The sequence below is a fragment of the Marmota monax genome, unplaced genomic scaffold (genome assembly GCF_021218885.2).
Source record: "Marmota monax isolate L192 unplaced genomic scaffold, Marmota_monax_Labrador192_F-V1.1 WCK01_AAM20220418_F8-fsc00095, whole genome shotgun sequence".
NCBI lineage: Eukaryota > Metazoa > Chordata > Mammalia > Rodentia > Sciuridae > Marmota > Marmota monax.
The window spans coordinates 4,206,232-4,225,162 of record NW_026695244.1 but is presented as its reverse complement, the minus strand read 5'-3'; the positions used below and the strand labels follow the sequence as shown (position 1 = coordinate 4,225,162).

At 35.3% G+C, this 18,931-nt stretch overlaps 1 protein-coding gene across 2 annotated transcripts in view; it reads right to left on the bottom strand.

The window, feature by feature from the left end:
• Nucleotides 1-18,931, bottom strand: part of Pard3b (par-3 family cell polarity regulator beta) — a 1,008,812-nt gene that overhangs the window by 349,786 nt on the left and 640,095 nt on the right. For both annotated transcript variants that reach the window (XM_046463021.2, XM_058578162.1), the window contains exon 16: nt 2,905-2,949. In XM_046463021.2, coding sequence (XP_046318977.1) covers nt 2,905-2,949 — 45 coding nt within the window. The remainder of the gene's footprint in view (nt 1-2,904; nt 2,950-18,931) is intronic.

The window sequence follows — 18,931 nt, the reverse complement described above, 5'->3', positions numbered from 1 at the left end:
TTGTTAGTGATCACAGACCACCTTAGAAGATAGACAGTTTAGTTATATGTTAGGTGACTTTTAAACATTATTTTGTAACTGAAAGAGGTTGTCAGAATTAAAAGGACCCTTAATCCTTTGCTCTGTGCCCCCTCACCAAAGCCAGATGAAAAAATTTCCCTGCATAAGTGTAGCATACATAAAGGATCTGCATTTTATATGAGGGGATAAGTTCCTGAGGATCATTATAATTTAAGACTAATTTTCCAAAATAAAGAAATATTTAAAAAATGGGGGAGGGTATATTCTTGGAGCATAGAAATTTATAATTTTAGTCTTACATTTTTCTATAATGATATTCTATATTTTCTCAAAAGTGTCTGATGTTTTACAGAATGCTTTCCTTTAATGTCATACTAGACTATATAATTTTAGGTCATTGTTAGCTCTCCTCATTACATGCCATTTTAAATCCAAGTTATCAAGTTTCCGACTGTTCTTTAGTATTTTTACTAGTTTCATAGGTACCCATTGACAAACTCAATGATGTAGTGATAGGATATAAAAGTCCATAAAAATACAAAAATAGGGAATGTTGGAATAGCAGTGCATTAGTAACAGAAATCTCTAAAACATCCACTGTATTTAAATAGCATGGTTCATCAAATATAAAGAGGTTTGGTTCTATTTCTATCTCTCAGTGAAAGTGAAGGTGCTATGTGGCTAGTTTACAATAAATCTAACTGGTAGCTTTAAATTTTTGCCACTTTTGAATTTTTTATTTTAATTTGGAAGGTTATTGTTTCAAGTTTGTACTTAGAATAGTTCTTTATTAATATATTGCCACAGTCTGGCTGGGCACAAATGCCGCAGTCTGGCTGGGCACACAATCACCACCACACAGCTTGTAGATTCAAACAGCAACTCTTTATTCCCGAACTCACACCAGCCGTCTACAATCACATTCTGGGGAAATCCACGTTCTCTGCCCAAATCCACGTTCTCTGCCCAAATCCCCGTTCTCTGCCCAAATTCACCTCCACTGGGCTTCTATCTCCAAAATATACTGTCTGAATCCCGTGAGAACTCAAGGGGAACTCAGGCAGCAGGATACGCCCTATTCTCAGCAGGAATAATCTTAAACCTTAAACCTGGAACCTAAACTGGGAACGCCCTAAACAAGATTATCTTAAAACCGGGAACACCCTAATCTGCCTTGGTCCTTGAGCAAGGTCACTTACATTCAATGTCACTGCAACATGTCAGCAACATGGGGTACGCTGGCAAGGAAATTGTCATACTTACTTGGCTAATGGCTCCCAGCAATATATTATATTATATAGATATCATTTAAGTTTACCTAAAACATTACAGCAATATGCTAAGACAACAATGATCTCAGAAATAGTAACAATAACTTTTAATTACTGACTAACAGTAACTTGTTTGGAAATCAACTAAGATTAGAATGTGTTTCAATTTCCTGGAATTAGGCAGAAAGATGATTATTTGCTCGTTTTCACAAATCAAGCTAATAAAATATTCTTAAAAACAGCTTCAAGTTTTTTCATTGAATCCTATGCCAGTACACAAAAAGATTTTAGTGTTCAAGTATTAACAAGTGTAAGACAACTATTAATATATGTAGGACTGTGTATTTCAAATGAAAAGAATGTAGGCTATCCTTGGGGTTCCTTGGTCACAAGAACTTTCTTCCCAGTTTCCTAAAAATATTTAATGGAAGTATTTAATGGTAGTATCTAATGGAAGAAGATGATATAAACATGTGGCATGTGTCAATTTAACACTCCATGGAAATCTGTTCTTTTACAGTGATCTAACCTTTTAGATTCTTTATTAGGAAAAATGGGAGGAAAAAAAAGGAAAACAAAAGAGTTGTGAACTAGTTCTTCCCTGCTGTTGTTACTAAAGAATCTGGAAAAGAAAGAAAAGAAAAAAAAATCATAATCTTGCCCTGGAACGTGATGGAGGTAATGAGGTGTCTAGGCGACTTGCTGCTGAAAACGTAATTGGCACATAAACACGGAGACAGTGATGGGGAAGACTTCTTTGTTTCAGAAACGGAGGGATGCCAACATATTATAACTCTTCTGTGTTTGGAATGGCAATTCTAGAGTCAAATGGATGTCCCCCCCCCCAATCATGTACCCTTAGAAGAAAGGAATTACTGAGGTATTTGCTAGCTTAGCAGCTCTAAGTTTTTCCGCTAAGTGAATGAATGATGCCAAAGGAAGAGCACAGGAAGAGAAGGCAGGCTTCTTGACAACGAAGGGCAACGTAGATATTAAGATACCATACACATGATAGAGAAAGACCAAGACCCTAAGAGACCCAAGTGGACTTCCCAGATAACAAAGAGAGCTCATTTGTGAGAGAAAAATAGGATAACAATCATCCCTAGCACAGTCCCTTTTGATGACAAGCAACTGCATATTTTTAAATTTAATTTTTAATTTTTTTTTTGAGGAGAAAGAAATAAAAATAAAAGAAAAAAAATAAAAAAGAAATTAAAAAAACACATCTTTTTTTACTCTGGAACTCTCTTTTGCTGTTTTAATAGGAAAGTCAGTGTGGGAAGGAATTTTTGAACTTTCTTTGGTTTTCTTTACAATGTTCTGTTTGTTTTAAGTGCTCAGCTAGCATACAGTTTCAGATTTGGAGTTTTAGAATTATTTTTTTGGAAACCTTTCTTCTTTCCTTTCAAACATTTTGAGTCAGCATGCATTATGCCACTATGCACACAGCCAAGCAATAATTCATCTTCGTGGAAGTCAGAGACATCTCATGTATTAATTAGAAAGCCTTTCAGTAACTGGTGGGTAGAAACAGGTTCCAACTGCTACTAAAACACAGCCAGGGATTTCCAGGAAGGGAACAGAAAGGCAGATACGAGGAATTTCTTACCGGATCGGTGTCCAGCCAATGAATGAACTTTGCTTTCATCTGGCACTGAGGAGAAAAAAGTAAAAGAGACAAGGATTAGACCTGCTTGTAAATTAGGCATTTTACAAACAATAAATTAATAGAAAATCATAATAAGTTAAATCTTTTACTGGCAAAGATTTCAGAAGATTTCCCTTCCAGCCTACCCTGGGGTACATCATTTTTATTGACAGACATTTGAAAAACAGCTATGAAGAAATATGTTTATTAGATATTCTATGAATATGACATCATTCTTAAAGACTTCCAATACTTTCAGTTCTTTTAGCTGGGTTGTTGCTTCCATGACCATAAGAGGAGAAACTAAATTCAAACAAAGCTCTCTGAGCATAAAAGCAATGTATGTATTATCTAATACTCAAGGGTTGGACCTGTGTATCTGGTCAAAATGGAGGAAAAGAGAAAAGATTTATAATCCCCTAGAAATAGTTAAAAACTAGACAAAACATGAAATCATGGCATTTGTCTGATGAGATGTCAGGCAATAAAGGACAGCAACTCCTAAGAGATGGAAAACAAATGGGGTGAACCCTACAAGTGCCCCAGCTTGCTTCTAGAGAAGGTTTCCAGATGGTGGTGCAGGGAGGGGGACACTGAGGCAGAATCCAGTGATTTCTTTCTTCTTTAGCTTGAGGACATGGTGCAGATGTCCAGGGATGCCAGTGCAGATGGAATGTCCAGGACAGAGAAGCAGAGAGAAGAGAATCACCCAGATTTCTCTCTAAATCTTCAGAGAATTCCTTCCTGGATTTAGCCGAATACTGATGATCCCTTGTGCATGAGACAAGAACCCCAAGAGCTCAAAGAATCTGTCCCAAATGGAAAGGAAGCAGCCTGAAGTCCATGCAGAACAGGGAACAGTGCCTATTCCCAATGGCTAGAGTGGAAAGCTTCATAATTCAGGGGTGTCAGTTAGAATATGAAGATGGGTTTTGCCTCAATAGGAGGAAAATTAATCCCCAATTAACATAGCTCAGATGAAATGGATAAGCTTTTGAAAGGTCTAGATTACCAAAGCTTATAAAGGAAGAAATAAATGTATGCATAGCCTGATAACTAATTTTAAAAATGAGTTTGTAATTAAAACTTCTCCAAAAAACAAACAACCACAAACCATCTAGACTGAAATGGCTTCACTGCTGAATTCTATTGAACATGTAAGGAAGAAATAATACTGACTCTACAGAAATCCTACAAAAAAGTTTAAAGGAGGGAACATTTCCAACCTATCCCATAGAGCTAGTATTAAATGTACTAATATCAGAAAAAGACATCATATAAAAACCACTAGATAATATTCCTCATAAACATAGAGGCAAAGTCCTTAGTCATTTAGCAGCTTTGCATGGATCGCCACTTCAATGTTTGACAACAGCTGTTTATTTGTTCACCGTGCACCACTATGCTAGTCTATGAAATTCTTGTGTGCAAAGGTGGATAAAAAAGTGAGGGGAAGTTTCCTAACAAGGAGAACAGCTTCCATTTTTCCTAACTAGACTGGTATCAGAGTAACATGTGTCCCTTTTTTCTATCCACCATATCATTCATAATATTTAATTGACACAGTCACCATATGTTATGGTTTAGATATTAAGTGTCCCCCAAATGCTCATGTGTCTGTCAGTGCAAGTGGGTTTAGAGAAGGAATGATTGGGTTATGAGAGCCTTAACCAAAATTAGTAAATTAATCCCCTAATGGGATTGAGTGGTAACAGAAGGTGGGTAGGGTGTGGCTAGAGGAGGTAGGTCTTTGGGGACATGCTTTTGGGATATATACAGTGTCTGGCAAGGGGAATCTTTCTCTCTACTTCCTATCATCATGTGAGCCAATTTTCTTTGCCATACTCTTCCACCATGATGTATGGCCTTACCTTTAGCCCCGAGGAATAGAGCCAACTGTCTATGGACTGAGACCTCTAAAAACCATGAGCCCCACAAAAAACTTTTCCTCCTCTACAATTATTCTGGTCAGGCATTTTGTCATAGTAGCAAAAAAGCTGGTTAAAACACCATATATAATCTTCCCCCTCCCCCATCCCTCCTTTACTTCTTTAATTTCTAGAAAAATCATGTATCTATGATTATCCAGTTCTTAACTGCTTAAACTCCTGTCTGACTTCTTGTTTTATTTCCATTTGGGAAGTAGGTCAGAGGTATTTTTGAGGTGCTGATGGTGAGCCAAATTCTTCCCTCCCCATGCTTAAAAACCCAGTGGAACCCATATTATAAGGAGAAAAATATTGGAAATCAATGATAATAAGGATTAAAAATAACAATAGCAACTATATTTGTTGAACACTTATAGATTCTGTCCTATGTACTTTATATCTACTAATTAATTTGACTCTCACAATGACTGGAAAGATAAGTATTTTTATCCATATATTACAGATAAAGAAACTGACACACACCTCATGAGTGGAGGAGACAGAGATTAAATGGTACTGTTAACTACACCATTATACATTGATACCAATCAGACAAAGATTTCTAAGAAATTTTAACAATGATCAGCAGCATGAATTAAACATAAGGAAACAAACACCTATATGCTAGAAAACTCTCAGCTTTTTTATTTGAATATATGCTATTAATAGAAATCTTTTTGTAATGATAAATATCAACAAGTGTTAACCATCAGTTTATCAAATTAAAAATATAAATTGTTTATTCCCATTTTATAGATGAGGAATCATATTCTTAAATTAAGAACCTGGCATAGAAACTCACTAGTTTTAGGCAGTTATTGTAAAAGTCTTAATGGTATTTTTCACAAGTGTTTTAAAATTATTTTAATTTTCTGCGCTTCAGTCTCATTGTACATAACATAAGGAAAATGTTTCTTAGTCCATAGGTTTGTGGTGAAGATGAAATGTTTAAGTATATGTGAGGCATTTAGAAAGATCACACTATAGCACTTAATAATTATTAGCCACTATCATCACTAATGAGAAACTAGATAGAAAGGCAGAACAACATGGTAGCTGATAATGAGATGCATATGGGTTGAGTATCAGCACTGCCAGGCAAGGTATTAAGCTCTTTTAACCTCAGTTTGCCCATGTGAGGCATGAGGATACAAACAATATATAGTGAGTTGTGGGAACCAAATAAAAACAACTGTGCAAAAGTACTCAGCATAGAGAGCCAGGTGTGCAATTGTCAACACGTGAAAACATTTGCTAATGGAAGCCGTGTGAGGGGTAAGGGAATAAATCTGATGATGGCGGTGGTGTTCAAGATTTCACCTGCTCGGGATCATAAAGAAATAGAGAGTGAATAATTGAGAACATACTGTTTTAGTCAAATTTTGAACTGCCAGCCAAAAGACCTGACGAAACCACTTAGAGGAGGGGAGACTTATTTGGGGCTCAAAGTTTCAGAGGTTCCTCAGTCCATAGACTGCTGACTCCATTGCTCTGGGCCTAAGATGAAAGAAACAGCATATATCATGGGCCAAGCCCCAGCAGAGAAAAACTGCTCACCTTATGCTAGGTTCAGGAAGCAGAGAGGTGTGGGGGAGGGCTGCAGGGCAGGCCCCCAGTGACCCACCTCCTCTCGCCATGCTCCTGCCTGCAGTTACCACCCAGGCCATTTAACCTAGGATGGGCTGATTAGGTTACAGCTTTCATAATCCAATTATTTCACCACACCATTCCTGCATTAACAGAAGTTTGGGGGCGGACAACTCACTTCCAAACCATAACATTATGCATGAGGTAAATTTAGGTGTTATCTCATGAATAACGGAACACCCACAGCAGGTACTACCTCCAAGTTTACCTGGCCAATTCATCTTATGGTGGCAGAAAGGCAAAGAAAAACACTGTAGAGCCCATGGTCTTATTACATATAGTTAATCTGAAAAAAGGGGTTTGTATAAAATTAATGCTTTTGATATTGTTCAATTTTTGTCTTTTTTTTTCCTTTTTAATCTTAGCTGCTTTAAGTACTGAAAATCCCCAGCAACACTAGATGTTACAAGGAACTTCTTAACTTTTTGGCTGAATAATGCCTATTATTCCTAGTAGGAATGCTTATCATTATTTTAATTGACAATTTGAAATTCTTTAGATCCCTAAAATAAACTATTTTTAAAAACAGTGTGGAAAATCCAAATGGGTGATAGGCATAAAAATTGAGGGTCTTTCTCCAAAATATTCACTGACACAGATGTCTATCTTTAGGACGGAAGATAAGTGAATAAACATAATAGAAATGAGAGGGAACTGTAACGACTTAATTAACAGAATACATTTTATTTAAAAGGTTAAATTTAGAACAATCATCTTTTATACACATGCTTAGTTCTGGGAAGCAATTTAAATAACAGTAGCAAATGATAAAATGAGGTAAAATTACACACACCACCAAGTTGTTGTTTTTTTTTTAAATGGCAAGTGTTATAATTAATACCCAACTTCCTTTATAACCCACATCACCTTAGAGCTACTATTAATGCTCTCTCTCGGGGCTGGCACTTAAGGGTAGTAGTTGCACTGTGCAGAGAGCTCAGTGACTCGAGTGGCAGCAGTAAGAATGATGGCAGTGGGTCATTTTAAATAAAGGACTTCTTTACAAGAAATTGAAAAATGAGTGGGCCTGGTGGGGGAAAGGGCTTCCATTCCAAAAGAGGAAAGTACCCTAAGCATCAAGTAATGGGTTGTTGATGGAGAAAGAGCTTGAAATTTAATTCTGATTCTGATGACAATTTTTTCTCCTTCCCTCCCTTTCCTCCTTCTTTCTCATATTCATTCTCCCTCGCCCCCCCCACCCCGTTACTAGAGCTTATTACATTTCCTTTGAGTCCATCAGTTTTACCCCAAAACTAGTACTACTTGCTTTTGATTATCTTAAAGGAATATTACTGTAATTGAAGAGATATCATTGAAATGATGAGTTTTCTGAAGATACAATTCATAAGCATTTTTATTACGATTGTTTTCATTATAACCATTATTAAACACTTACAGGGCACCATGAAATCACCCCTTTTGAGGTGTCTCTGAATTTATTTAGATGATGGGATTTCTTTTTTAAAATACCTTTATTTTTATTTATTTAGTTTTATGTAGTGCTGAGGATCGAACCCAGCACCTCACACATGCTAGGTGAGCTCTACCACTAAGCTACAACCCCAGCCCTAGATGATAGGATTTCTGTACTAAACTTCTGTTTCTTCACATTCAACACCAGATCAATACACACCATTTGATTCAGTTACTACAAGGTGATTAATAAAGACAGCACCCTGTGGCTCGGGCATTTGTTAATTTCCTGGTGTGCCCTCTGATTCAGGACACGCACCTGGGAAACATAGCAACCTGATAGCCTGTGTTCTAATTCTTCTGGTTCTAAGTGTTTGAAGCTAATTAGAACTGCCCAACCACCTACCTATAGCACCTTTTAAAAAATCATCAACAGAGTATATATGTATATATTTTGTTTTATTTCGACAAGGCTCATTGTTAGCATTAAGAGAAAGAAAATATGAGGAAAAGTCGGTGAACAAGATGGCACTGTGCGAACTTGTTAGTGGCAAACATTGAAGTGCATGTAATACTTACATGCCTTGGCTTCCCAGTAGGATGCCTTTATATTAATATAGTGATCACTTAAAGTGTTTTATTCTTTTGTCAAGCCTCCTTATACACTTCAAATGCTTCTCACCATGGGAAAACAATCCCCTTGCTTATTGATAGCATTTGACACGCATTCTATAACATAAGTGACTATTAGGGGACTGCACTTGCTTAATAAAAATTTGCAGAACAGTGGCAGATTTGGTGAGTTAATGGGCCCCATATGCTCTTCTTATAGTGACAGAATATGGTATATTGCTAACATGCACAAATCTCTTCAAATAAAAATTGCCATCAGCTACAGTTATTCTTTTTGAGAATACCAACACTGTGTCATGAATGGGGAATATGCAAATGTGTTCAGATTCCCGCTATTTTATATTAAGATACTTTGAGGCAAAGCAGCACTCTAAAATCTGATATAATGCATGTTTTTTACATAGACAACTTTATTTCACTTAATTTTTGATTTTCATATCATTGATATAATAAAGACTGCAATTTTGAAGCTGATGTTTGCCACAATAAAAATATTTCTTCTAATGAGGCCATAAACACTTCTCTTTGGATAGTTTGCTACACTAAATATCAAGTAATTCCTTAATGGTTAATAAATTTGCTTCCAAGACTTGTTCCTTCTGAACCTAAAACTGATGTACTTGCCAATATTAAGAATCAATTTTCCTCTCCTTTAGCAGATCAATTTCTGTGCCACTGATTGATTTCCAGAATTTCTAAGGAATGAAAACCTGTTTCTAGTTGTAAATTAAGTTCCCTTCTTAGCAACCATGAACTACTACTTCCTTAATTTATAGTGTTCTCTTATGTCAATGACTATCTGGTGTACACCTTCTGCTGAGGGAGACTTTTTGAGTTTTTTGCACTGTGAATTTTTATGTGTTAAAAAATTCTTCCATCTTTTGAATCTCTCTCTTCCCTACCTCCCAGCCCTCCACACAGAACCAAAACAAATTGAGGCTTTTGATTAAAAAAAAAGGAGTTAGGAAATTGATACAAGATAATGATGTAAACATTTATCTCATAGGCTTTTTTTAGCAAGCTTCCCCCAAAGCACTGATCACCATTCCAGATATGCTGCTGCTTAGGCAATAAGCTAAGTAGAAATTTTCTTGCAGTATCAGAGTATATTTCTAAGTCTTTTGCATGATGACACAAATAAAAAAATGAGGGGCCCATGCCCTTCAACATTATCCAACTGTCTGTATGTTCACGACTTTTCAGTGATATCTTCAAAATTCTCTTTTCATAAACTTTAGGAAACCTTCAATCAGAAGTTGAGAAAAATCTATTACCTCTTATATGTTCTTTTATCTCCTTAAAGGGTATTAGAAAAACCAAATCTTTCTTTTATAAGTTCATCATTTCATTTGTTTTGAATTCATTCAATAAATTTTGTTTTCCTCAAAGTAACCAGGCATCCAATCCTGTGGTCTAATGAAGTAATACAAACAAGTAATAGGGGTGATGCAATAAAACGTGTGAAATATTTGAAAGAAGAAAAAAGGATATGCTTTAGGAAGAGTGGAGAGCTAGATGTGCATGGGGGTCATAAAAACAAAAGAGGATTTAGGTGAGAACTTAAAATTAAAGGTCAATAGATCTGAGAGCAGCAACAGAACTTTTAGTGCCTGGGACATCTTTAGTTATGGGAATGGAGTAAGGGGCACAGAAAGGGCAATTAGTTCACACTTACATGTAGGTAGCATCAGAATCCTGCTTCTTTTAAGCTCAATCTCCAGCTTAAAGGGAGCAGGATTCTGATGCTACCTACATGTAAGTGTGAACTAATTACAAACTAACTGATCTTCTTCAGACTAACTGATCACATTTGTAAAATGCAAATAATGGCCCAAAGGATGAGACCACTCATCATGGAACCCAGTAATAGTTGAAAATAGATTGTCTTTTGCATCTCACCATTTTGCCAAGCCCTTTCTTTGCACTCCAGCACATCAAAAGTAGCATGCTTTTGAATTGGCTATGCAACTTCATGTGCTAATATGATATACAAATAGTACTGCTATTCCTTTTAACTGTAATGAAAATTCATCCACTCCCCTGCTTGGCAAACATGCTTTATGATCACATAATAAAGACTGCAGGTCTCCAGGCTGAGTTTAGGGACCAAAATAATTTTTAAATATCCTACCTATTTGCGTATGGGTCTGTTACGCACTAAACCACCAACACTTTCGGCAGGGCATATGTCTTATTTTTTCCATTTTAGCCCAGAATCACATCTGGTACCTGATAGTTCTTCTTAGTGAATGAATACAACATGTGTGAGAATAAAGGAAGAGCAGCAATCTGGATATGTACATGGAGCCAAGCATTCTAAACTAGTTAATGCAGGAATGGTTTCATATATATGCACATATATATATAGGAATGGCATAACACAAATGTGTGTAAATGTAAAATTCTTGTGGCACAATCTGCAAATTCCTGGCAAAGAAGGAGTAGGAAAAGGTGATTGAGTCTGATTCTGGCACAGGCCTAAATAAAGACCAAAACATCGCATGTGTGACTGATCACTGGGGTATCAGTTCCCATGTATTGTCTGAACTGTTGGCATTAGGCATACTTGTTTTTCACATGATATGACACTTGAAAAGAGCAGTGTTCTGTTTATAGACAATATCCCATTACATTTCTAAAAAAACCCTGAATACTTGCTATAAAAACTTCTCTTTTCACTAGGCAAGAGTTTCCAACATTGTAAACAAAATAAGTAATTGTCTTTCTTGCTGATATATATATATATATAACACTAGCTTTAAAATTTGCTTTTATTAAATATTGAAGAACTAAAAAATAGTTACAGCAGATGTGTAAGATAAAAATGACAATAATAAAACAAATGCTGGGCATCAACCCCACTTTTTAAAGAATGTGCGATTTTACCTCTGAAGCTCCAAGCATGTTCCAACCCAATGCCTCTCCTTTCCCTCTCTGCTCAGAGATAAACACAATCTTGAATGTTGTACTTTATACTTCTCTTGCTTTTCTGTATAATTATGCCACAGATTTGACTCCAAATAATATATTTTGAGTTTTGCATTTTAGATTAGATGACATTGGAATTTTTTCAAATACTTTTTCTGAGTCCACTGATGTGCTCATATAGTCATATGGTTTTTCTGTTTTAGGGAGAAAAATGACTTACATTAACTAATTTCAAATGTTACACTGCATTCCTGGGATAATCCCCGCTTAATCATGATAAAGTATCTTTTTAATACACTGTTGGGTTTGGTTTGCATTTTTTTTTTTGTACCAAAGATTGAACCCAGAGGCACTTAACCACTGAGCCATATCCCCAGCCCTTTCTACTAATAAGTACTTAGGAATGGTTTCATATATATGCACATATATATAGGAATGGCATAACATACATGTGTGTAAATGTAAAATTCTTGTGGCACAATCTGCAAATTCCTGGCAAAGAAGGAGTAGGAAAAGGTGATTGAGCCTTGCTAAGTTGCTAAGGCTGGATTTGAACTTGCGATCCTCCTACTTCAGCCTGTGAGTTGCTGGGATTACAAGAATGCACCACTCACTGAACCTGGCATAAAATTTTAGAAATGCATTTTGTACCCATTTATTAAGGATATCAGATTACGATTTTTCTTTTTTGTCTTTGGTATCAGGATAATGCTGGCTTCAATAAATGAGTTGGGAAAGTATTTCTCCCTCTTTATTTAGTCGGAAGAATTTCTGTAGAATTGTTTTTCTTCCCATTAAACACTTAAGCTTCATCAGAAAATCCTTTCATTTGTGAGAAAGTATTTAACTACAATTTAATTTTTTAACAGCTACAGGGCTAGGTAGACTATTTCTTCTTACATATATTTGATAGTTTGAATCTTTCAAGAAATTCACCCATTACACTTTTTTTTTTGGTTGTAGATGAACACAATACCTTTATTTTATTTATTTTATGTGGTGCTAAAGATTGAACCCAGTGCCTCACACATGCTGGGGAAGTGTTCTACCACTGAGCTACAACCCCAGCTCTGTCCAATACATCTTTCTAACTTTACTTTTGATATTTGTAAAATATGTAGTGAATTCTTTCAATTCTAATAATGTTTATGTTTTATTTTGTACTGATCAATGCGGTCAATAGGTTATTATTTTCATTGACCTTATCAAAACACTAGCCTCTCATTTCAATGATTCGCAAAAATTTCCAGCTCATTAATTTTGCTCTGATTTTTATTATTTTTCTTATGCATAGTTTGGGTTGAATTTACTCTATTTTCTTAAAGTGAAAAGTGAGGTCCTTTGAGAACTTCTTCCTTCTCCAATATAGTTCAGTGCTATCATTACCCTCTTAGTGGCACCTCACAACTTATTCTTTATTCCATAGATTTTTGTTTGCAGTGTTTCAATTTTTGATCAGTTCAAACGCACTCTAATTTCTCTGTTCTTCCTTGATCTCTGTGTTATTGAAAAAAGTATTCTTTGTTTTCCAAATATTTCTGGATCTTCCTGAGTTCTTTTGGTTATTGAAGTCTAACTTCACTGTAGCAACATAATATACAGAGTATAACTTGAATATTTTCAAAATCTTTGAGACTTATTTTATAGCCTAAAATATGGTTTGTCCTGTTGAATGTGATTGATAATGCTCTTCAAGTCTTTTGTTTTTGTTGTGTCTTTTGGATCTGATTATTCCAACACTTACTGAGAAAGGCTGCTGAAAACTCCAACCATAACTTTGTCTTTTTCTCCTGTTGTTCTATGGCTTTTTAAATTTTTTATAGTTGTAGACGGACAGCATGCTTTTATTTATTTATTTTTATGTGGTGCTGAGGATTGAACCCATTCCAGGCAAGTGCTCTGCCACTGAGCTACCGCCCCAGCCCTTGTTTTTGTCTCATTACTACATTGTCTTGATGATCTGACCCCCTAAGGAGATGACTATTTCTGGTAATATGTTTCTGAAGTCTACTTTATCTAATATCAACATAGCCATTCCAGCATTTTTTATGAATGTTATCAGGTTATAGTTTTATTTTTAAACTTCCTTTTACTTTTAAGTTACTTTTATGTTTCTATGTAAAGGAAGTCTCTATTTTCTTTTTTGTCTAGTGCTAAGTATTGAACCCAGGAGTGCAAGGCAGGGCTCCAATTTGCAATCCTCTAGCCTCAACCACCCAAATAACAGAGATTGCAGGCATGTGCTACTGTGCTTGCTTAAAGCAGGATACTTACAGGCACCATAGAATTGTGACTTTCTTTTGTCCAATATGAGCATTTCTGTCTTAACTGAGGTTTAACATTTGCGTTTAGCGTGACAATTGATATGGTTGAGTTCAAATGTACCATCCTGCTTTTTACATTCTATTTTCCTCATTTGTTCTTTTTTTAAAAAAACCTTTCCTCCACTCTTTCTTCTTTTGAGAATATCTTCATATTATTGAATATCACTTTATTTTCAAGATTATTTTGAGCATTTATGATTATTCCATTTTCCTTTGGTTGGCTCATTAGGTACAACCCTGTTGTGCTGTAGTAGTGGTTCTGAAGGGGTTACCACATACATTTTTAACGCACCAGCTTGTTCCTCACACCATGAAATTACACAATGCTTCAAGTACAAGGACCTTAAAACTATGTGCTTTCATGTCTGCCTGCTCAGCATCTGTGCTACTTCTGCATTTACTTATATTTCTACATGTTACCTACCCCATACTACATTGCCATTATTTTTATTTACACAAATCACTTACTCTTAAATATAATAAATCATAATTTTTTGAAAAATATATTCATGCAAGTACTTATAATTTCTGGTGGCCTTAGTGTATGAAGATCCATACTTTTATTTGGAAATTGTTTTCCTTCTTCTGAAAGTTTTCACTGAGCATTTCTTAGAGTGCAACTCTTGATGAAAAGTGCTTTTGGCTCTCGTATGCTGGAATCTTCATTTTGCCCTTGTTTTTGAAAGATATTGTTGGAAAAATTCTAGCATTTTTCTTTCAGTACTTCAGTGACATTAGTCCACTGTTGGTATTTTTACATATGTATTTTTCCCCTGTGAGAAGTTGGTGGTTGTTTCTGTTTCTCTGTATATAACGTGTCTCTAATATATTTGAGATTTTTCTCTTTGGCCTTATTTTGAGCAATTTGATTATGATGTGGTTTGATATAGTTTTCTTCATTTGTTTTGTTTAAAGGTTGATATTCTTTGATTTAAGTTTCATAAAATTTGGAAAAATATTGGCTAATATTTCTTCATGTGGTTTTTTTTCCTCTATTTCCCCTTTTCTCTCAAACTCAATTTCACATACCATAGGTCACCTGAAATTGCCCATGGTTTATTACTACTTTGGTGTGTCTTTTTTCTTTCTATTTTGGATTTTAGAGATCTATTGCCATATCTTTACATTCATCTGTCTTGCTTCCTGCATTAGCTAATCCGTTAATCACATTCAATGTTTTTTACATCTCATAGAACTGTGAATTTCTGGAAGTTAGAATTGGAGATATTTTATATATATATAATGAGCTCAAGTTTTGAGTTCTGTATTTAATAAGTTTAATTTTTCTCCAGAATTTTGAATATATGAAATACAATTATAATAATTTTTAAATGACCTTGTCTGCTTCTGCTGATTGTAACATTTTCATCAGTTCTGGTTGTAATTGCTGATTTTTTTCCTATGTATCATATGTCTATAGTTCTTTACATGCATATTAATCTTTCATTGGATGCCATATATTGTAAATTTTACCTTGCCCATGCTTGATTTGTGTGTGTGTGTGTATGTGTGTGTTATTGGTAATCGAACTCGGTGAACTGGTGATTGCTTCATGTGTACTATGCACTCTACCACTGAGCTACCTACCCAATGCCTTATAAATTTTATTTTGAGACAGGGTCTCACTCTGTTACCCAGACTGGCTTTAAACTCATGATCCTCCTGCCTTTCCCTCCTGAGTAGCTGGAATCACAGTTGTGCACCAGAGTGTCTGGCATACTTGATATTTTTATAATTAAAAAAATACTTTTGGAATATAGTGGAATTGCTTAGAAAAAGTTGATCATTTTGGTTTTGCTTTTACAATTGTAATGCAGGACTACAGCAGTACTTGATATAGGCTGATTATGCCCTACTATAGAGGACTTACTGTAGAGGCAACCCCCTTATGAATACTCTACTATCCTGTGGATTATGGGATGTTTTTCAATCTTTGTATGGGAACAGACGTGTTTCTGGTCCTGTGTGAGCTTTAAAGACTATTTCCCTGAATCTTTCAGGCTATCCTTGGTGACTTTCTCACATGCATAGTCTGATCAATACACTTTGTAATATTTAAGGTAGACCATAAACATAGCTGGACTTCTCTCCCTAGGCAGCCCCCCTGCCCTCGTACTCTGTACACTCTAACCACTGGCTTTTCCTGTACCATCAGCTTCCTTTCAACCCAACTCTCAAAAACAGTGGTGTGTTTTTGGCACCTTTGTCTACTATGAGATAACTGTATTTATGTGGGTTTGTCTCTGTGTCTTCTATTCTGTACCATTGGTCTACAAGTCTGTTTTGGTCCCAATACCATGCTGGTTTTGTTACTGTTGCTCTGTAGTATATTTAAGGTCTGGTACAGTGATACCACCTGCTTCACTCTTCTTACTGAGGATTGCTTTAGATATTCTGGGTCTCTTATTTTTCCAGATGAATTTCATGACTGCTTTTTCTATTTCTATGAGGAATGTGATTGGGATTTTGATTGGGATTGCATTAAATCTGTATAGTGCTTTTGGTTGTATGGTCATTTTGACAATATTAATTCTGCCTATCCAAGAACAAGGGAGATCTTTCCAACTTCTAAGGTCCTCTTTAATTTCTTTCTTTAGTGTTCTGTTATTTTCATTGTAGAGGTCTTTTACCTCTATTGTTAAGTTGATTCCCAGGTATTTCTTTCTTTTTTTTTTTTGAGGCTATATGTACGATGGAATATTACTCAGCATTAAAAGAGAATAAAATTATGGCATTTGAAGGTAAATGGATGGAATTGGAGAATATAATGCTAAGTGAAGTAAGCCAATCACAAAAAAACAAATGCTGAATGTTTTCTCTGATAGGAGGATGCTGCTCCATAATGGGAACATGGGAGGAAACTTTAGACAGGGCAAAGGGGAGGGAGGAGAAGGGAAGGGGCATAAGGGTAGGAAAGACGGTAGAATGAGATGGACATTATTACCCTAAGTACATGTGTGAAGACACAAATAGTATGATTCTACTTTGTGTACAAACAGACATGAAAAATTGTGCTCTATGTGTATTATAAAGTGAAATGCATTCTGCTGTCCTAGATAACAAATCAGAATAAATAAATAAATAAATAACAACAACAAAAAAACCCCCAGTGGTGTGAGTTTTACAGCAAGTTTCACTAAATGATACTATTTAATTTCTATGTTATGTGTTTAAAAATAATTAATATAGTCAATATACTAAAACAGCATTGTCCTTGTGACTACAGCATCATAAATCACAGAACCAATGATCTTAAGATCACTTGAGCAACTATCATCCAAAGTGTCATGGAGAGAACACGACTACAAATGGGATCCATGACCAAGGACAATACTCTTTGGAGGCCTCATCATGCACCACTTCTTTCCTACATTAAAGGTATTATGAGAGCAATGTTGAGAATAGGCAACTTTGCTTACTTGTTTATTTTTATTAGAGGACCACAAGATAGCACCGTGGTGCTGGTAGACTGAAAGGAAACCACGTTTAGACCTAGGGCTACTTCCCGGTCCTCACAACACATGTGACTACTTCATGAGCAGGTCTCAAGTCTTCCTTCCAAGAATCCTCACAACTGAACCCACAGCTCTCACCATGGCATGGCTGAACCTTTGCAATAACTTCCAACTTGCTTTTGGCCAACCTCCATCTCCTGCCTCTACCATGCATCTTATTTACTACTGCCACATTAACCATGCTAAACATCACAGCATCAATTTCCTTGCCTACTGAAAACCATCACCAGTATTCCACTGCCTAGAGAATAATATAGTTTCCTTACCTTTGTATTCAAGATATGAGCCTTTTACCTCCCCCCACTGTATTGTCCTCTATCTGCCTTTTAACTAAAGTTGTATACAATGATTTCTGGCTTCTTCTCATTTGTTTTTATTCTCTGCTGGAATGTCCTCAGACTTTAAACATATAAATATTACACCTTCCAGGACTAACTCCCTGCTGGGACTGACTCTTCCTACTATATATTTCCATCTCTTTTCCCACCTCCAACCCAGAACACTTTAGCTTTGCTTCCCAAGTATACAGCACTAGTTTCTACTCTGTATTATGGTAATGTGTGGGCAACCTCAATGTATGCAAAGAACATTTTATTATCTTTTAAAAAATATTTTTAGTTGTAGATGGGCACAATACCTTTATTTTTATTTATTTTTTTATGTGGTGCTGAGGATTGAACCCTGTGCCTCATACATATGAGGCAAACGCTCTACTGCTGAGCAATAACCCCAGCCCCATTTTATTATCTTTATACAATAAACAGGTAGTTTACAAAGATCCTTTAAAGATTAGTTTTATGGAGTCTCTGATCCATTTTTTAAAATCCATATACGATAGGCGAAAGACTATTTGTTTGAAATCCCTTCTAGGAAACTTCTTTCTCTACACTCCTGGGAATGACCATAGTTACATTCTTTATACTACTCAAAAAATAGAAACTTCCATGGTTCCTAGATACTTGAGAAACATTTCTATCATTAGCAAGAAATTGATATTGATTAAACCATTGAAAAAATGGTACAGGTTACCTTTAAGTCAAACAACAAATCAACACTGTTCACTATTAAACAATTAAAAGTACACCTCTAACTTCACTATTTAAAATGTGCATTTCTATATTACCTAGTGACTTTTAAAAACAGAGATGAAGAGAAAGAAAACCAAAATTTATTACCAAATTATCATGAACCAAAAATCATGATAAGCATTTCAATATATTATCTCACTTAGAAAAATTCTGAGGTGAGCATTATTATCTTCATTTTTCATTGGAGAGAACTGAGGCTAAGTTTACATCACAAACTTTGCAAATGGAATAGTTGGGATCTGAATCATTTCTAGCTTCAAAGCTAGAAAAAGGGTTTCTATATAGTATATATATATATATATATATATATATATATATATATATATAGTATATATAGTATACTATATAGTATATATATAGTATATACTAGATAGTATATATAGTATATATAGTATATACTATATAGTATATATATACTATATAGTATATACTATATAGTATATATAGTATATACTATATACTATATATATATATAGTATTTCTATATACTATGTGAGCCAAGAGGTAAGGTT